This window comes from Aphelocoma coerulescens, chromosome 5 (genome assembly GCF_041296385.1).
Source record: "Aphelocoma coerulescens isolate FSJ_1873_10779 chromosome 5, UR_Acoe_1.0, whole genome shotgun sequence".
Lineage (NCBI taxonomy): Eukaryota > Metazoa > Chordata > Aves > Passeriformes > Corvidae > Aphelocoma > Aphelocoma coerulescens.
This window is the reverse complement of record NC_091019.1, coordinates 57062905-57084403: the sequence shown is the minus strand read 5'-3', so window position 1 is coordinate 57084403 and position 21499 is coordinate 57062905. Positions and strand designations below refer to the sequence as shown.

Below are 21499 nucleotides of genomic sequence, written 5' to 3'. Positions count from 1 at the left end.
ACCTTGCAAACGGTACCGCCTCTGGGTTACATAAAGACAGATCCGCGCCAATGTTCCACTCTCAGCCTGGAAGAGTGAAGACGATAGACTGGGCGAAGAACTTCCTCGTCCCCGGGAGCGCCGGAGCCGGGCCCGCGCATGTGGAAACTCCTCAGCAAAACCAAAAAAGCAAACCGGAAAACTCTGCCCTGCCTATAGAGAGATGCAGCGCCTGGTAGTGGAACAACCATAAAGCGGGATCGGGGACAACTTCCCCTCTAAGTCAGTAGGGTAATACTTCAAGTTTACTAGGATATGATTCCAGTTTCATTTAATTAAAATATTTGAACATTCTTAAAAAGCATTTCCTATTGTTTAACGCACTACTAGGATCTTAGTTTGCACGGACAAACGAGTCACCTTTTCCTAGTATTTTGATTTTTATTACATAAGCTGCATATAAAAGACAACCTTTCTGCTCACCTTTGAACCCTACATGAAAGCACAGGATGTCCGTTTAGCAAGAGGCAAACGCCGGGGGGGGGGTGGTGGGGTGGTGGGCACGAAGGGGACGACACAGCTCTCCAAAATGCAGGGTTTTGGAGACAGCTCAGTTAGGAGAACGCAGCCCCTGGTCTCTTCCCGGGCTCCTCTTCATGCCGGGCTGGCGGTACAGCTGCCCTCGACATCCCGCAGTGGCGCGCAGGATCCGCCAGGGATCAGACCATCACCGGGGATGAATCTGAGGCCGCCGGGGCGCTGCTCCGGCCACGGGAGACTTGACAGCAGCCAGGGCCCGCCGCTGGACTCATGGAGCACATCCCTTGTCCCGAGGGTTCCCCTCAACCCCTCACCCACGGGCGGCTCAGCCCCGCCATCCCCGGGGAGTCGGGACCGTGGTGTGTCCCGAACGCGGGCTCGTTACCGGGTGCGCAGCGCCAACTGACACCTCTAGGCGAGGTATTTCTGGGTTTTATTCTAGTTTGCGCAAAGTAGGGAGTTGGGTGGTAACCCACGAAAGTCTAGCTCAGTGATCATCAAAACTTTAAACTTGTATACATTTTAACAAACAAAGACATCAGCATTCCTTGGTTACCAGCTACATAAGTTTTCTATTAATTCGTACTGAAACCAGTATTTGCTAGTTGCATCTCACTTCTCATGCTAATTAGTCCGCAGGCGCAGTTCTTTCTTCCAGTTGAGTCTGGGGTCCGCTTTGGGTAGGCGGCCAATGGGTTGCGATCTCGCACTGCCGAAATTACGTTTCTCCCACTTACTGCTCCATTCTCCTGACTTAAGTCCTGGTGGCTCTCGTCCAGACAGCCCGTTCACTTTGGGATTGTCTTTTTTCCTTAAAACGAAAGCTTATCCATGGGTGCGACATCCACAATTGCCCCACATCTGAGCGCGCACCTGGCGGGCAGGGGCGGGGCGATGGCGCCCCGTGCACACCGCGCATGCGCCTCCCGGCCGTGCCGTGCGCAGCGGGCCGCGGCGTGGGAGCGGCGCGTGCGCGGTTGCCGGGGCGACTGGAACACAACATGGCGGCCTGAGGGGAGCGCCGGGAGCGGGGCCGGGTCGGGCCCGGCCGCTCATCTGCCAATCCCGTCACCTGCGGGACGGCGCGGGATGCAGAGTAAGGGGGTACGGGTGAAGGTCTCGGGGTCTTTCTGAGGGGTGGTGCGGGCTCGGAGCCTCCACAGAGGCTGGCGGTCACCAAGCGGCTGTGTTCTTAGGGAGTACCCGCGCTGAGGGGGCCGTAGGTGCTTCTATAGCCCCTGGAAATGCCGTCCCTGCTGCCCGTGGGCAGCTCCTGGGTCTCGCATGCCAGAGCTAGTCTCTGCGTCCCACTCCTCCGCAACAGGGTGCGAATAGGTCTTTCTCTCGGCTCCTGCGGGGCATCGCCCTAGGTGCTGGTCTCTCCCAAGTGCTTTCTCAGGAATTGCTGAGTTTTCTTGGTTCGGCACGCCTTGCTTTCCATTGCTTAGCATCCTTCTTCACATCATCCCATGTCACACCCTGCACTCAGAGACATCTGGTGTGTCTCTGAGTGCAATAATTACGTACCATGGCCTTGAAGATCAGCTTCTTGCTTTCTTCATTTCTTCTTTATTTCTCTCTTCCTACGTGTATCAATATCATACTTAAACATCATAGCTTTTTGTTCCTCGGTATCTTGGCATCTTTGTAACAAAGTGTCTGCTTTAGATTTTTATAATACCCTCTTTTGACTACTGTAGTGCTGTCTTCCCTCATTTTGTATTGGATTCTTTAATTCTAAATGATTATTAATTTTCTGCGCTCTCTAGTTGCAGTGATTGGGTGTTGTCTTTGAATTCCATCACTTGCCCATAATTTATATTTAGATTGTTCCTTATTTCCTGGGTTCTTTAGCCTCTTGCACATTAAAATCTTATTCTATTGAATGATTCATGGCCACTTTTTTGGGGGTGTTAGATGAGTTCATATTGCTACAACTTGTTCTTCCCAACCTTTTTTTCCCTTTCCACTAACGATTCTAAGCTTGAACATCTATGTGTGCTGAAACAGAGGGGAGGGAAGAGGTTAGATAACTTCTATTGTTACAGATGCATGAAAGAACTGCTACGCAGTGATCAGGTTTCTTTTATTCTTCAATGTTTTATGCAAATTTAATTAAAACACTTCCTTTAATTTATCCTCAAACCTTTCAGTCTTACAGTGCTCAGAACATTTTTAACCTTTCTTTGAGTCTTCATCTTTGAGTACACCAAATTCAGGTAATCTAACTGGAAGTAAGTTTTGTTTTGTAGCTGTAACAACTTTCATAGCTTAAAGCTGCCAGGCTGTGACCTGGCTTTTTTTGTTCAGCGTGTGTTTGAAGTTTTTTGTTTTGGTTGGTTCTTTTTGTTGCCTGGTCACTCTCAGGATGAGATCACATAATGATCAGGATGGTGCTGAAGTGGATTTTTAAGAATCTCCAAAAATCTTGGCTTATGAATGCAAAAATCAAACTTTGTTAGTACATCTACATTTTATTTCTTCTTATTCTATATAAACTTCTATGCTGTTATTCTTACAATACCTGATTTTCTTTCAGCTGCTGATTAAACAATAACTAATTTGTCATGTGATCATTCTCATTGTGTCCCTGGAGAAAATCTCTCTTATTTTAGTGACCTGTTTTGTTCAGAGTTTACACATTGACTTTATTAATCAAAGAGGCATTTCAAATAATGCAATATTCATTCCTGATTCTGCACTTTATTCAGTCAGTTGAAATTATTCAGGCCTTTGCTTCATTCTTTTCACTGGATGGATCTCATAAGTGCCAGGTTAAAGCCCCAGTTGTTTGTTATATGTGGGGTATTTATTTTGTCTACAGAGCACTCTGATGTAAAAGAATTACAATAACAAGCTTTGTACGCTTACATGGAAAAGATCTTCAGTGCTGTAAGAATGTTTCAAAATGTGTAAAGGATTAACTCTTTGTACAGTATTAGAACTCTGCCGTTTAAATTTAAACAACTCAAGTTGTTTTGAGCTCTCCACTGCGATCTGGGCTTCTTTTGTATGAGTAAAATACATTTATAGAAGAAAATATATAAACATAACCAAATAGTATAAACATATACTATCTGACTTCTGTATATACCTAGAGATATTTTCATTAAGTTTGTACAGTAATGCTTTCCCTGTGTTTCTCTGCCCAAGTACTTAGGTTCATTAACATCTATGGCTGGTATGCCATAGATATTAAGATCTTATTTTCAGATCATATGATTTGAATTTTTTTTTAATGCCAGAGAACCAATTACTTGCATGTAAGAAAAACAAAAAAAAACCAACAACCAAACAAAAAAAAACAACAAAAAACCAGGATGGCCATTTATTAGAACAAAAGAGTATATCAATAAATATCTAACTTTTTTTGTGTCTATCTTGGGTATATTTTGGCCCCAGGGCTGGCTCTGACATTATAAGAACATATAACATAGCCATTGTGTTTCTGACTGGTTGGAGGGTATCAATTGCTACCAAAAATATCCATTTACACTGAATTCTGTGAGAGTAGTATTTAAGTAGTCTGAATTCACAATGTCCATCTTATATTTAGCAATTTAGATAGGAAATTAAAACTTAAGGTGGAGATAGAGAGCATGGTGATTTTTGCTGTCAAGACATTGTTTCCTCAGTCTTTTTAGTGAAGGCTGAGGATAAGCTCGCTTGAAGCACTAACTGACCAGTTATCAATTAACAGCCAAAGCAATTAAACAGTGCCATGGTCTCCTCCCCATTTGGGAGTGTCTGTTAGAGATTGCTTCCTTTACCCACAATGATTTTCAAATTCAGTTTCTGGTTTTAAAATAGATCTATGTGTAAATTGTCTATATTGAGTGCATTAGATGGTTAATTTAAAATTGCTCTGCTATTTTCAGTTTTTCAAAGTTAGATGGCCTAATTAGTTTATGATGCAGCATGATCAATAGTGATCAGAAAACAGAAGCAGCAGATGATAAAAATGAGAAGAGCAACTGACAATTCTCATGTCAGTGCTGCTACTGTATTGGATAAAGAGGGGTTGCAAGGGGAAGGTTTCTACTAATTAAAATACAAGCATTTGGCTCACAAGGAAAGAAAACACTTGGTTGTTTCTTTTTAACAGGAGCAAGTGTGAAAGCTGGGGAGATGAAAAGAGAATAAGACAACACAAATTGATTGTTAGTTGGAAGACAGCATTAGAATATCCCTGCCTAAGTAACTTTTCCCTCTGCAAAATTTCTTGGCAGGCTTTCTCCACTATAAGGCTGTGTTTATACTTGTAAATTAAGCATATCTGGAAATCTTCTTGGACACAAAGAGCAACTGGCATGAAATGGCCCCCATCATCTGCTAGTAAATTCTCTTATCTTCCAAAACAAGGCAGTAGGACAGAAACTGCTTGAGAACTGACTGACCTTAGAAGGAGTCTTCACACCAGGCAGGGAAGGTGCCTCGGAAAGTGCTGATTGTCACAAGCCAAATCCCTGCCAGGGACTGTTGTCACAGTAACTAATAACAGGCAGCTTCACTGAATTTACTGCTATTGACATAGCTTGAGACTCCCACAGTTATTCTGACACCCATAAAGGGCTAAATATTATAAAAGAGGTTTTCTGTCCTGCCTCCCTCAAAATGACTGGCTTTGTATCTTTCTTGAATAATAAGACCATGTCAAAAGCAACAGTAGCATAAAGCTAATTAGAACTGGATTTTGCTCAGGTGAAATTACTGAAAAAAATTATCCAGGATAGAATCTGTAAGTGCTAAAAATAAAAGGCAATAGGAGGATGAGGTGGGTGAAGGAAACTAGGCACTGGGATTGGTAAGGAACAGTTAATCACAAAGCTGAAGGAGAATAAAGGAGGAAAGAAAAAAGTCAATTCTGATGGAAATTAGAAGACCTGAAAATTAATATAAATAAAACTTTTCTGATAACCCTTATCTGCTTCATCTCTTAAAGTTGTGCAGAATTAGAACTGACTGATTTTTCACATCCTTGTATTTGAAGCACATACTTATCAAAGCCAAACATTACTTTTGGCCCAGTGCAAATCTCATATCTGAATTTATTATGGGAATAAAGCTTTAAAATCAGAAACTGCTTTGCTTAAAATAAAAAAAAAACAGACCAAACAACACCTCCACAAAACCCCCAACTAATAACCCCCATGGAACAGTGATTCCATGATACACTTGCTTTCCAAGACAATTTTGTTTTCAGTACATTGTAAATAAAGGAAGTTCTTTTGTTTTGTTTTGTGAAAGAAGCAAAGAATAAATTCAAATATGAATTGCTAATGTGCTGCAGCATAAAAAAGGTACGAAGGACAGTGTGAAGAGGCATCATGACTCTGAACAAGGAGGTGGTAGTTTATTGTCTAAGAATTACTGTATTCTACTTTCTGGAATATAGGCAGCAAAATAATCTGGGCAGCAAAACTTCATTTGCTGTTTTTCATTTTATTTTCTCTCAACTTATATGTTAACAAAATACCTCTTATTTGAAAGTTTTCCATTAGTCAGCATTTGACAAATCAAATAAGGATTGATAAACAATCTTCATAACAATTTCAAACATACTGAAACAGTGTGGTTTTGTTTTTAAAATACCAGTTGGTAAGATAAGGAGAGGGAACATTTTCTGATGTTCTGGAGAAAGTGAGTCTTAGGGAGGGAGAGTACTATGCAAGTAAACACATGAAGCAACATTTTGAAAGGTATGCATAATTAATAATGGAAATTCTACAGAAAATCTTGTTTAAATTCAGTGAGGGAATACGAAATTAAGACTAAGTGAAGCTTTTTAAATACACATGAATTAAAAAGGTTTGCATGTGGTACAGAAAGGGAGCTCTGCCTTCCTGTTGGGCACTGGGGGGTTATTTCCTTGAGTACTCTTAATTGATGTCACCCACTGTATTAAATGGTGCCTGGCCACTGGGTCTAGGGTGAAACAAGATGAATGAGGAATAAATAGTTGATCTCTGCCTTGCCAAATGCACTGAATATACTTGTGCTGTTTTTCTTTTAGCTGTCAATAATGATTGGAGGAAATGTGTCAGTCCTCTCCTTGGATAATACTTTTTTCAGTCTCTTTAAATAACTGTTTTAATGCAGGCTAAAACCAGTGTATTTATCCTTAGTCAATGTATAGCATTAGTTCTCCTTCATATTTGCATTTATATTTACATCCATCATCCAGATGTTTTACGGTCACAAAAAAAATAGGTGCTTTTTATCAGTTAGGAAAATAGAGGAGGGGGCTGTGTGTAAGTAGACATAGATTTGACATTGTCCTCCAAGAATATAAGTGCCAACCAGTGCCTCTTGGGTTACTGATTTTGTATTCCCAGTTAAATATATTAAGCTCCTAATGAAATCACTGGGAATGACTCATTTGTACATACAAAGTGAGATGGGACATTTTGCTCTTGGGTGAGATTTCAGAATGTAACTCAGAGCTTCAAAGAATGTAAGTTAAAAAAAGAGAACTCAAATATCTTCAAGGAATGTGGCTTCTGATTCTCTGTTATATTGTTAGAGACGTTGGTCAATTTATACATTACCGACAACTGACAAAATTTTCCAATTTATGATCAAAGCAATATTTAAACTATCTGCTTAACTGTATCAAGGGCAGATGTATACAACTCAGTGGTTAGGCACAACAAGCAGACTCTTTCATCTTTTCATCTGAAACATCTTTTAGGCCTTTAACCCTTTGATAAATTGACTGACAAATTCCTTTGATGAAGTGAACTCTTTTAACAACAGATAACAACATTATTTTAAACAGAACCTGCCCATATAAGGTATTTCTCCATGTTTCAAAGTGGAAAATATTGTTTTGGTGTTTAGCTGTAAGTCTGATTGGGAAAAGACGTATGTCCTGCTCTGATCCATTCAATAGTGTGCAAAGCTCTTTGTTTCCTGCTTCCTCCCCAGAGTTTCTGTAGCATGTTTTTTTTGTTTATTAAAGCCTAGGAGGGCAGTGGAATAATATACAAATAATTGAATAGTGTCTATTTTTCATTTAAAAGGTTTCCATCAAAACTTAATTTTAAATGTTAAATTTGGCAATGCATCACACTAAGCAATGTTCGGAATGTATGCTACAGCAGCACAGAGTAAACAGTATCATACATACTCTTATGCAACACAAAATTCCTGCTGGGTAGCTCCTTGGCATGGTAACTGGTGTCTGGAGCTCAACACATGACTACTTTTTTTCTTGGGGTAAGCCCAGCTACTCCAAGCTGCAAGAAGGAATAAGCCATTTACTAATTACTGATTTGCTCAATAAAGAAACAGCAAGCAAACAATTTATCAGGCCCTGCATTTGAAAGTTCAGTGACAAACTAAAGTTCTGACAGCCTCATGGTAGGGAAAAAAGTCAACTATAATCCAGTCCCTGACTGCAAGTCAGTCTTTCTCTTTTCTGTTTAATTCAACTTTAGTGTAGAACAAGTGAATAATCTGAGATAAATACAAGCCCTAAGGAGGCTGAGTCCACATCTTACTATCTTTATGTTTACATAAAGTTGTTTTGTATCCATGGTGCATTGATTTCTTTCTTCCTTATTCCTGTATTTGAACAATATCCAGTAACTTTTGGGTCTAGAGACAACCTGTAGATTCTTAATCAGCTTTTTATTTCAAAAGAAAGAAAAAAGCAACATGTTTCTCAAAATCTGAAGTCTACATGCCTGCCTTTGTTAAGAGAGTCTGATGTAGCTCTTGCTTTCTGTGGCTCTTTTCCAACAGACCAAAAATATTTCAACATCAGTATTAAAATTACAAACTAAATATATGCAAAGCATAGTTAAATTTCATCTCATACTATGTAATATTTGCTGGTGATTTCAACGCATGTCCCATATCCAGTTAGTGCTTTAACTGTATACCGTGGCTCAGTGTTCTGATTAGGCACACTCAGAGCTGAAATGCCCTCTGGTATGTAAAGATCTTGGCTTGACTTATCAATTTGAACTAGGGATCAAGGCAAACTATTTGGCAGTATCATTTAATAGACAACTTTGCAAACACCCCTGTGCAAGTAGTTGAAGTTTAGATCTCAGAATTAGGCAGTAGCTGAGCTGTGCTTTTGGAAAGAGGTGTCAGTGATAAAGTTGGGTTCCTTGTCCTCATTAAGCACTTCAGTGTCTTCTGGGGACATTTTCTGTCTCACTGAGTGATCACGTTTTATGATAGCATTTGCTCCTCTACTGCATGTTACATTTCATCACTATGCTACAGCAGACATAACCTTTATTATTCAAATACTTGACACAAAACTTGTTGACTGCTCTGAAGTATTTTTTCTTGCCCTTCAGGCTGTCTTATTTCTCTGTTCAAGGCTCAGGTACTACACTGTTATTGCCAGGCCCATTTTCTACAAATACATGGGAAGCCGCTAATTGTGTCAGCAGTTTGGCTTTCTGGAATTGTCAGCCTCAGCTGCTGTGGTGTTAACTAAGTGTAATCCAGCTGGCCAGCCAGCTTGCTGAGCTCCTGCAGTCTGTCTGCAAGCTGAACTGCAGACTGTACCCTCAACCTTTTATTGGCTGGGTTAACACAACATTGCAGGGGAGATGTACTGTAATGCAATTATCTTACAAGAAAAACTGAAGACTTAAAGATGTCTGCCTCTGCAGGGCAGTGAAATGGAAAATAAAGTGTCAGATTATACTTTAAATTGCTGTTGTCAGCAAAACAGTGATTCCAGACAGATACTCATTTCCATGCAACAGAATACTACTGGAGATCTATGTACAAAGTATTTTCACATGTGGTGTAATGGCTTCCCTCTCCTTTATTGTAAGCTTGTATCAAGGAATTTACTGGAAATTTCTTGATACTGAACACTGTGATATGCCCAGAAAACATATCTTCAAAAAGCTTCACAGAGTAAATCAGTTAACTTCTGCAGTGAGCACTTTGGATAGTATAAACTAAAACTATGATATGTCAGACTTAAGTTTAAAAACTTCTTTGAGACAGTATCAATTAAAAATGAAAATGTCCATTTTAATACTGGTTAAACTAAGTGGGTTTTTTTCTACACTGTGTACAAATCAATGTGTAAGTTTTATTTCTAGCTTAAAGTCTCCTTATTTGTTTCTGCAGTGATGAAAATGCTGGCTCCCTTTCACTGTTATGTGAATTTATGTTCATGAATATTTATGAGCTGATAAAAGGTATGTAGCATATGCTTAAGAAACACACAAACTCTCCTTGTGTAGATCAGATAGTGGAATTAATTATTTTTCCCTTGGTTGTTCGCTGTTACCGATTATAAAACTCATAGGGAATTTTATGCTGTACTGCTTTACCCTTTAGTTCTTGCCGGTGGAATATAATCAACTGTTTAAGGCATGGGTGCATGCAGGTTTCCCATGAGCCAAGTCCATAGCCATCTATTCTACAGTCAAACAACCTTGACTGCAAAACACAAAATAATTGCTTTATGTAACAAAAAATAGAACTTAAATAGATTCTTTGGTCAGGGCTGCAGTGAGGTAATAAGAAAATTATTCCCATTTGTTTCAAACCTATTGAATCAATGAATAAGGATTTTCAGTTTTTATACTTAGTAAAAAAGCCTTTCACTAAGTTTTCTTTATAAAATAACACTGTTCTCTGATACCTCATATAAATTCTGGAGCTGTTTGTCAAAGCAGGTCAGAGACCATAAAGCTTAAGGAAGAGTTCCTATAAAAAAATGTAGAACAAAAGCTGATTTAAAACCAGATCTTATATAATTGTATACAGCAAATGAAGGGGCTTACAATTCATAAGTAAAAGAGGATTTTTTAAAATGAATAATTAAGAATTTGTAATGTCTTAGCAGTTGGGAGATTAATTTAAGTAACTGAACTGTCATTCAACTGTCATTCAGTGTGATAGAATAAAGACTTGTTCCTGAACATGACATTGGTGACACTGAGTATTGAGATCTCTAACAAAAGGAGTAACTCTGTTTCTGACCTAGATAAGAATGTGAGACAAAAATTGAGTTGTTTGCTGATTGCTGAAGTAGACATTAGTGTGCACTGGTTTTAATAAGACATTTTGGGTTTGCTATATTAGCATGGTATTCAGATGGAAATTAAAATCATCCTTTCAGTATGTTCAGATTTTTTTTTTTTCAATTTTAAAATACAATTTCTTTCAAAGTTTTCCAGAAGAAGATTGTTTTCACACCACCTAGTTGTAGTAACCTCCTTTCCTATGGTGCGGTGAATCAGTTCAAAATGAAATCTGTGTTCAACAGTAATCTGAAATGCTGCAGTTGGGGATTATCTGAACATTAATCTAGGTTTACCTGAACTTCTATAAACTGCTGATTCTTCTTTATGGTCTGAATTTTGAGTCTGGATTGTGTTTACCATGATACAGTGCCTTATTTTTAATGTTGTATAAGGTAGTGGCACATGTGGTGGAGCTTGTCAAATCATAGAATATAATAGGAAAGTGAACTGAAAATGAATTTTTAATTTGACATGGAGACACTTCTTTAATTATGAGGACAGTTCACTGTAATGCTACTAATGTGGAAAGCTGATACTTTTGTTTTTTTCCTTAAAAAAATCAAGAGATCCATGTTACTTCAATCAAGATAAGGATATTTGTCTTTACAGAAAGTCATAATTCTCTTGCTGTTAATTTATAGCAGAAGCATTTAATAACTGAAAAACTGAAAAACAGTCTTGCCCTTTGTTTAATCAACAGCAGTTTGGTCATTTAAAGCAAAGAAAAAAGGGGCTCTGAGAGAGGTGTGGAGTATCTCTCAAGAGAAATGATAGAAGCTTCAAGTGCCACTGCTTTATAGGATTCTCTTCACCATTACTGCCAAATAAGGTTTCTCCAATGATAAATCTGGAAGCAGGAGAGCATCTGCTCCAGATTTTACTAGTGACATGTAATAAAAAAGCAACTGAGCATGACTTCATTTTATGAAGGCCCAATTCCTTAAATATGAATAATAATCTAAATTGATTTGAATAGCAGCATTCTATAATATTTTTTCCACTATAAATGACAAAAATCCTGATGTTGAAAGCACCATTTATCTCTACAGGGGCACTACTACTACAATTCCCGATGTAAATGGTACTCTGTTCCAAGTGCTTTGTGATCTAATCCTGCTCAGTGGATTATGTGACTGCCTGGAGGAGCTCTGTAATCAGTTGGGAACACAAATCCCACTGGCTGCTGGGGCCCTGGCCTCAATGAGTTACTGTCCTCATAATCTCCCTCCTCCTCCCCAGCCAATTACTCATACTACTGTCATCATGCAGATCAGTACCTGCTTTGTTTTTCAAAAATGTGATCATTTCTGCCTCCGTTGATGGCATTGCAGCATTACATAAAGGCATTACAGCAAGATTAAAAGGCCTTTGGAGCCTATAAAAGAAAAAAGCTGAGCAGTTACTGAATGGCTCTGAAAAATAGATAAAATTTATAACTGTAATTATTGCCTAATGGCAACAGCAAGCTAAACTACATAGGTTAGCCTTTAATTTGCAATTCAGATGTGAATCACAGTCATTTAACCATTGCAGTAACTTGAGGTGATTGATACAAATCTTGAGCCTTAAAGACAATTACTTTGAGTAGAGAGCAAATGAGATATTTAGAAGTGAAGTTCTGCAGTTCTGCTAGAACTTGAGGAAATACATACTGCAAGTAATACATGCAGTAAAAACTAAGGCATCTTACAGAATATTGAATTGACAGTTGTTAGCTGAGTTATTCTGGTGCATACTGAAATATAAATTATGTCAGAAGTTGAGTGGAAAATTAATTACAAAGCTAGCTATAAATTACAGAAGTAGTATAATTGAAAAAGGTGGTATCAGTGCACCACAGGAAGCTGAAGACTATGGTATTTGTATTCTGTTCTTTACTAAAAAGGACTCACACCACCTGAAATTTTATTCTAGGAAGGAGAAAGCCATCACTTGAAAAAAAAATTAGGAGCAACATGTACCAGTTACGCAAATCTCTAGATTGTGTACAATAGGTTTTACATAGGTAAAAGACCTGGTTCAGCAACAGCTTTACAGCAAATGTAGCATACATTTATTTCAGGGTCATCTCCAAGCAGAGACAGAATTGTCTGGGGCAGCAGCAGACTGCTGGAGGCAGAGAAGAGGCCATGGCCCAGATACATCTTTGCCTGCAGCCGAGTCCTGGGAGGCAGCAGGCAGCCAGAGCTGCTGCCAGCATCCCAAAGGAGCTCTAGTACCTGCTGCAGGTAGCCCTCCTGGGAGGAGATGGCCCTTGCAATCCCTCTGGTAGCCCTGGTGAGAGCAGAAGCAGAAAGCCTGGCCTCTCCTTCCTGGACTTTCCCATTCCCATATCTGTAGCTGTTGTCTCACCATGATGGCAAAATTTAATTTTTTACTGTAGGAACCCAGAGTGCTGAGAATATTTCTCTGCCTGTTTTTAAGGGTTTTTACCCCCCTGGACAACACAGCTAGAAAATACAGTGGTGTGAATTAGGTGATAGACTACTATGTAAGATTATCATATAGTGAAAAATTTAGAGGTTTTAGGCTTCTCTTTATAGTAAATAGATAAGAGTAAGAAATATCAAAATGGAGGATTGTTGTCGTTTTCTAGACCTTCTTCTCCTTCTTCTACCACTCCATATTCTGCAGTAAAAGTAGTTTGGATTGATTGGATAGAAAATTCCGCAGTTCCTAGTCGTGTTACTGAATAATTGGTAAGAAAGTAAAAATAATGTACGTTTTTAATAACTATTGGTTAAAATGTCTTTAAAAGGCTGTGTAAATCTTGATAAGGAGTCTTTCTTGCTCTCACTCCTATTTTTTCCTCTTTCCATGCTGTACCTGGGTCACACTAGTGGCTCAGTTCCTCTGATAAGACTTAATAAACAACTATCTGGAAGCACTGAAACTAAAGAAGACATCTCGCTTTATCTTTTAAACTCCTTGCAAGGACTTTCAACAAATCCTCTCCCATCAGGAGAGACTCAATTTATGGCACAATAAAGTGTAATTTACTATTCTGTTGATAAGTTTGAAAAAAGTGCTGGTTTCTTTAAGTTTTGGGGTTTTTTTACAAATAACTGGAAGCATTGATAATGTTTATCTTTTTACTGAATTCTTCTCTCTGCTGTGTTTGTATTAGTACAGAAATGGAGTATTTCAGAGAGATGGGCAACCAGAAAACATAATAATAAAGGTAATTAATTTTATGTGAGGATATTTAACTAAGAGTGAAGTATATAAGTATTTTTCTCTTTACTCTGAGAAGGTAATGTTTCTTCATGAATAAAAGTAAAGTTTTTTAAGAAATACATAGATGGTTACTGTATTCCTGATCTAGGGGAATGAACAAACAATTTTGTTATTGGCTAAAACCTGAAATGGCTGAGATGCATTACACCCTGCATGTGTTCCCTCCAACCTAAAAACCTGTTTTTATCCACTCTTAAGATATATTTTCTTTTCTGTCTTAATCTAGACACAAGAAACAGGGTTTAGTTTTGCAGTTCTTTGTTTCTACATTCAATTCCTATACATAGTGGAAGTTACACATACAAAAGAGAGCAGAAGATAGTGGCTTGCAGAAGATTTCATTGTAACCATCTCTCCTGACAGTTTTACAAAGCTATTTTGCTAATGTTTGAAAAGCAAGGATTTTTAAATTCAGTTTATGAAATTTTATTTTCTGAAGATAAATATTTCTTTTAAGTCATAGAAGAGTACAGGAAAAGCCAAAGCCACCTTTTATATCACTGCTAAACAGAAGAACTCTAATAACTTAATCCAGATGTCCTATTTAGTAGCCTTTCCTTCTGTGATAGTCCCTATGCTCTTAGGCCTTTCTTTTCATGATGTACAGAACAGTATTTGCATTACGTACTATGGACACAGATATCTTCATACCTGGAGCTACTTACTATTTTAATGCAGCTTTACTGCTGTGATACTACTACCCCTGGATTTTGGAAAGTTTCCTCTTCAAGTAATCTGTGATTTCTTTTATGATTATTATAGTCATTGCTTGAATATTTTACTGTTTGTAATTTGTGGAAATTATTTATTTTTCCAGCAGAACACCCTGAAGTTAAGAGATTTTGGATCTTGTATGAGTATCTATTCTCAGCAGGCACATAGGGAATGTACCTCCCTGCGCTGGTACTGAGCACCCAAATGTTTGCTTACAAATGGGCATTATAGTTACAAAATTGGTATATGGAGTCCTGGCTGTGTTTTCTATGAAATCACAAGGTACAGTGTTCAGTCGAGGGTTTTGCATATCATTAATCAAGATAATCAAAGGTAAATAGCTCAAATTAGGAGCATGTGGTTTGGGTAATATGATCTTTGTTTCCATGGATTTGTAGAAGAAGCTTCTGTGCTTAAGTCTGCAGGGTTCATGAGGCAGTAATCCGGTCTGGTCTGGCACTCTCTTCACCCGATGGCAGGTTAGTAATGAAGCAGTTCAAGAGAACACAGTACAAACAAAAGTGATTTACGAAGAAACACTTTTGGAACTTTTTTCCGATGGCTTCATATTTAGTAAAAATGTATTTTCTCTGCTTTATTTCTGTGTAGAGTACAGCTCATTTCCTCTCATGAGCATCACAGAATACCCTCAGTCTTGTTAATGTACTTAGGGGTAAAATGTTTCCCACTTTCTTTGGACTTACTAATACTTTCTGCAAAAACAGAGGAGATTAGAGAATACCCTCCCTCTGATTTATGACTTTGATTTACAGTATAGTGTGTCTAAGACCCCTGTGCTACTAAGATCTTGTGTGCTGGTATATTTTGAAATCAGGTTCTGATGAAGGAAGAGTTCAGGAAAACACAAACTAAAGTCTTTTAAGATTTTTGGTAATGATGAAACTATAACTCAAAAAATTTGTCACTGGTCTTCAAGGAAAAAGGAAAAATACCCATGAGTATTTCTCCAGTATCTTTGTGCCCTAGCAACAGCAGCAGTTCTTTATTCTCCTCCCACACTGCTGTCTCTGATATGCAACCAGGACTGATAACATTTGCTTTGCTTCTTTCCTCCTCCACATGGCAAGTGCAGCTGCTGCCATCACCATCACATTAAATGACAACCATTATGCTTTGCCTGCTAACTTGTAGAAACATTTCTACTTCTCCAGCCAGAAAACTGTTAAAAGAAAAATCCCAAATGTGGCAGTACTCTTGCAAAGTAAATCGGGACCAAAAGCTTTAAGAACGCCACATTTTTTCATTTCAGCTTGAATCAGCTGGGCTTTGTAGCTTTGTAAGAAAATTACGTGCTGCAAACTTAAGTTTTCTTAGGGAAAAAGAGCCAAACCTTAAAAGTATTTCCTTGTTGTTTCAGCTTAATGTAAAAAATTTCACGCTTTACAACCACTAAATGTTTTCAGACACCTTATAGGTGTGTTCAGAGAGAAAGGAGGGATGTTCATTGGAAATTACGGAATTGAAAGAGATACAGTCTTGCCAAACTAAAGGCAGTTATGAATGGGTTTGTTTCTTTTTCAGTGCCTCCTGCAGTTGTTGCTGTTGAATGGTTGCATAAGCCTTTATGCCTTACACCACCTTGTATAAGAACTTTTAGTCTTTTACACAGCTGTGCTGATCTTTCAAATCTTGTTCTCTCACCATGAGGGCAAAATTCCCTCTTTCTCTTCCCTATAAATCATGATTCCTGGATCGCACTTTTCAGTGGCTTGCACAGTTGTTCTTCACTTTGGTACAGTTTTAGATTCAAAGACAGCACATTTTTTAGTTCACACAGAAGCTAGTCCCAGCTGCATGTCTTCATGCAGCTGCACAATGTGAATCAGATCTTTTCTCGCCTTCCTCTACTCTAAGCTTTATGAAGACACTCAGAGGAGTGTGCAGCCAGCTGTTTGACTGAATTTGCAAACAGTTAAAAAGAAGTTTCTCGTGTCTACAAAGGGGCTGAGTGTTTTGCTTTCAAGAGTCATGTGGTGCTACTGAAGTGTTTCTTAAATTATAAGCCCAAGGAAAAAAGCAACATGTGCAGGAAATAAATGTTAGTGGACCTGACTAAAGTCAGATTGGTTTAATATGATAACAATGTTTTCAATGACTCTGTGCAAGTTTTATATTAACTGAGGATCAAGCTCAGGAATGCAGTTCAAATTACCATCTTTCCAGTATTGCTGCTTGCAAAGAACCTGTGTAGGAATGGAATGTTATAAATACATTTCTATGTGCATACACAGAAAGAGGGACTGCTTGATTCTACACATTGTCTTTTAGGATCTGCCATTTTACTAGAAACAAACACAATCCCAGATCCATTGCCCTTCACAACAAGGGATGTTCTCTTTACATATTTTGCCCCAAACCAGCAGGAGAGGGAAGCTATGGATTTCCATTTAATAACCCAAACTACTCCTTCAATACAAACCAGCAGCTGTGTTGCTCTGCTGCTCACATCCTCCAGTTGTTGATAGGTATTAAACTGTCCATGAATAATTCTAACATGTTCTCTTCCTCATAAAAGAAGGGGTTTTTTAATCAAAAGTGACAGTTTAACCATCTTCTCTAGTGCTAATACCATCTCTTACCTTGCAGTTTCCAGCCTCTTTTTCTTGGAACTAGTGAGCCGGACCACATTTCAAAAATCCATGAAGTTATAGGCACTCCTGGTAACAAAACTCCAAAAGTTCAAGCAGTAAGTATGTACTCCCATAGTTACTAATCTCACTGTTTCAATATCCACAATAGAGCTGTACAGCTGTGTGCAATTTCTGCCCAGGGAACCACCAGAAAAACCTAAATCTGCGCAATGTCTTCTATCTCTACCCAGAGACAGTCACCCATTAATGAACCTTACAGGCAGAGCAGAGGAAATCTGAGCCTTACTTGGCCTTTTATTTCCTTAGTACCTTTAAGGCCAATGACATAAATTTTTAGGAAAGAAAAGGGTTTTTTTTCAAGTACTACTTACTTTTCTCTTATGAATGATTACCTAAATCAGGTGAATTCTTTCTTTTCAGTAAATTGTAATCCTCTCTGAATATGCATGAATAAATGTTTTTCTCAACTTGTTTAACACAGGTCAAGAATTTTGAGTTTTGAATCCTCCATTTAAAGAAAGGAAAAGGAAAATCTTCTATTTTGCACAAATTGCCTTTCAAAGGTTTCTATTTCCTGTGTGCAATGCTAAAATACTACCCCAGTGAGAGAACTGCTGCCCATCAAGCCTTACAGCACCCTTATTTTCAAGAATTCCGGCAAGTGACTTCAAATCACTTCAATTTTGAAGAATCAAATCAAAAGGTGGGGGGAATGTTGTGTCCATGTTTCAAGTGGAGTAAAATTAAATTTGTTTCCAGTGCTAGTCCTTGGCTTGTCAGCAATGAACATAATTCAGTCAGCATAGTTCTTTGCATTGAGTCCAAACCTTACCTAAAACACTACTGGTGTTTGTCTCTATTTTTCTTTTTGCCCCAACCTTTTTAAGGCAGCCAGTACACAAGCTTTAACTATGCACAAAAAATTAAGACTAGTAGGAAATACATCAGGGCAAGTACCTCAGTATTTGTGGCAAATTTCAAAGGCAAGTCCAAGACAGGTAGTACTTAAGTGGAAGAATTGTCAGCCCATTTAGAGAAAGTAATTTGTAGCACTGAGCTTGTTAGCTAGAAACAAATGTTTTACTTAAGCTGATTACTTGGGTTTATTCTGTCTGCCTAAACACAGATCTTTATTTGGTGTGATGCAGTTCCCCCTCCCCCCAAATCCCTAACATACACGAGTTAAAATTTAGAAGCTCAGATACCTCATAATCCCTTCAGTAGACTCTAGTTAGAGTTGCTGTTACTTAAAGGGTCAGCTCCACCTTATTTTTAAATATCATCATTCTGTTTTTGATGTCTCTCTTTGAGTTAAAGAGTTTTCCAGATGAAGTTCTGGCGGAGACAGGGATTATGCTTTTGCCTTTTCAGGGCTTCAGTCTACATTTTGAGCAAATAAAAACTTTTTAAAAAAAAATTAGTTATCCTGTATATAGTCGATATCTGGGAAAAGTCTAAGTGTGTATTTGACATGAAATAAAAAATAATTAGATTCAAAATTCTGACAAACTGAAACTTTGTTTATGTATCAGCTATGTGAAAAAAACTCGGATACACTTGCTGTTATCAACAAGGTGAGGTGGAAGTTAGTACTACATGGAAAACTTCCAAATACAGGTTTTTCTCAAAAAACCTCCACAAACTACCAGAGAACAATTATTTTCTGTTGAGCATTCAGCTTTGAAGGCATGAATTCTCCTTCTACGGGAGAAGCCACTTCTCCCACTAATTCAGTTCTGGGGTTAATCAGTGTAGGTTTTCTAAGAAGTTCCTTTGGGCAAGATTTCAAGAAACATCAAGTAAGGCAAGTAATTTTTTAAAAGGAATGAGGTGAAATTGTATTTGGCTGAGGGTTTTTTATTTCTGATTATTTGGGTTTTCTCTTCTAACTGTATTCCTTAAGATGTTCTCAGAAAGAAATTGAATCTTTTTTATTTATTTTAAAAGCATTCTCTTAGGAACATCCAGGAAAAAACCCAAATCTGCAACATTGGCCTCCTCTGGGAGAATTACCAAAATTAAATTTTTCAGGAGTAGCCAAATTGACTTCCTGTCCTACTCCTACATTGCATTCAGTTTTCCAGGGATGTAAGGAAGGTGGTGGAACCCCTGTGTTCCAGTCTGTCAGATTTATTGGATCAAATACTGAGGTGTAGACTCTCACTTGCCCACTGAAGCACATTTGAAACTTCTGTTGTTTCTTCAACAGTCTGAGAAACAGAAGGCACTTCAGTCTTCCCTGAAACATTTCCATTTGCCTGTTATAGAAGGAGTAGAAGTGAGGAAAAGCCTGGCTATGCAGTGACAAGAGACCCAGTCATGCTTCTGTTGTTAGAGATCTAACAAGAACAGCAGTGCCTGAATTTGTGTTGCTCTGACAATTTGTAGGAAAACCCCACAAGGTTTGAGGGCTGCTTTCCTACCATTTTGATATTCTGTTCCTGAAGGGGGTCAATATTTAATTAAAGCATTGTTCTTGCAGAGCACAGAGAGTATTCTGTATTGAACTTCCTAAGTATTTGTTCCTTTTAGAACCTGGTGGAGGAGGAGGTTAGTTAAAAATAACATGAAAGGATTCTTTGAGCTCAAGTATTAGGAATGGAATGTTATCTACAGAATTTAAGTTTTCAAATTGTATTACAAATGACAGCTAACTGCTGTATTTTTTTTTTTTTTTTTTTTTAGATTTAAGGGTTTGGTTGGGTTCTTTTCAGTTAGCTCTGGAAATTATTCCTCTCCTCTATTCAGTAACTTCCACCTCAGGTTTTACTGAGAATGTGCAAATTGTACAATCATATGAGATACTTGATTTTGATGCAGTTTTTGTAACTGCTGAGTATTTTTATGTAACTTAAAGCTAAACCAACCTTTTATCTGATTCAAAAGCAAGTAAAACTTAGTCACCGTTTGCTTCAAGACATTGATCTTAACATTAATCAAAAGTCTTAACAGGGGCTGATATTGCAGCCAGTTGCTTCAAAGAGCAGTAAAAACACATAGCTGATCATGTTTCAGAAATCTGGGACACAGATCATCAGTAACAATTTAATAGAATGGTTCTGATTGCTATATAAGGTAAAAGGCAGTATCTTACCTTACTAGGAAAGAATCTTTATTCCAAATTGGTACCACTGATGTTAAAATTCCTGAGATCTAAAAATTTGCATTAATTAATTTGCAATACTTAAATTTGGTGATGTGTTACAGAACAGTTTTGTTATTTAGAAAACAAAAGTCTGTGAAAGTCATTCTTGTCTGGGGGTTAAAAATCTTCTGCCTACCAAGTGTGCATGCAAGACAAGTTCGGCAAATAACTTTTTTTGACATTTTTATAGTTAGAAAAGTTAACTCTGCTCATAACTGGGAAGTGATCATCATTTTTTTCCAAAACCAAACACTGGGCTCTGGTGCTGCTGTTCAAAAACCCAGCCATGAGCAGGAGAGCAGGAAGCAAAGGGCATTTTGTGTGAGAGGCGCTGCTGTGGGGAAGCACCATGGAAAAATGGGGCACTGGGGGGAGCACATCACATCCAAGTCACTGAGCCAACACTTATGCATCAATTTGAGACTGATGTTTTAGATCCAGACAAACTATTTATTCTGACCAGTTGAGATGCAGCTAAAACAATGCAGTAAAATTCAGGTTAACATAAAGATCTTGTGAGAGTAAAAATTATGCCTGCTCTCAGCTCTTCTGAGATTCCACAGGGCTGTGCCTTTGTGAAAATAATTATTCTTTTCACTTACTTTAAGGTCTTCCAGTAGGTGGGTTTTTTTGCTGTGGTTTGTTGATTGGTTGATTGTTTTTGTAAGAAGAGGCATCTCAACACTTAGAGGGTTCTGTTGCGACTGGATTAGATCCTAATCCTTGTTCAGGTTCTGGACAACTTTGAGCATGCCCAAATTCCACATTGTAGCTTTTCCATGTGGAGAAGCTCATGAAGCCTGAATTTTTTATGAATCCTTTTGACATCTACTCTTTAAAAGCACTTGTCTACCTTATGTTTATCTTCGTGTTTAGAAGATGGTATTACTATCACATACTGTACTGAGGATCAACATGACATTTTTAAGGAGATTCTTGAAAATGTGAAAATACTCACAGGTAAATGTGGTGCAGACTGTGGGAGTATTTGATACTGATTCAGATTTGACTGTCCAAGTTGATTATCGTGCACCTGCATCATGCACCACTGCTCAATTTATGTAATTTCTCCATAGCAAACTTTCAGAATTTTAATAGCAGGAATAGAAAAAATATCCCAGCCCTGGGAAGAATTCTTTTAAAATAAGGCTAAAGCATTTGAACAAGGCTCTGCAGGGAAACCTCTACTGATGCTACTTGTATTATGTGTACCAAAGGAAGAGCAGATTTCTCTTACTAAGATTGAACAAATACATAAG

General features: G+C 38.2%; 1 protein-coding gene across 1 annotated transcript; it reads left to right on the top strand.

Moving 5' to 3' along the window:
- Positions 1 to 17664: 17664 nt before the first annotated feature.
- Positions 17665 to 19772, top strand: LOC138111858 (MAPK/MAK/MRK overlapping kinase-like). Its single transcript, XM_069018293.1, is given in 5 exon segments — positions 17665 to 17756; positions 17983 to 18093; positions 19043 to 19075; positions 19078 to 19270; positions 19273 to 19772. Coding segments are annotated over 5 exon segments (543 nt in total). The 5' UTR covers positions 17665 to 17678; the 3' UTR covers positions 19401 to 19772.
- Positions 19773 to 21499: the final 1727 nt, after the last annotated feature.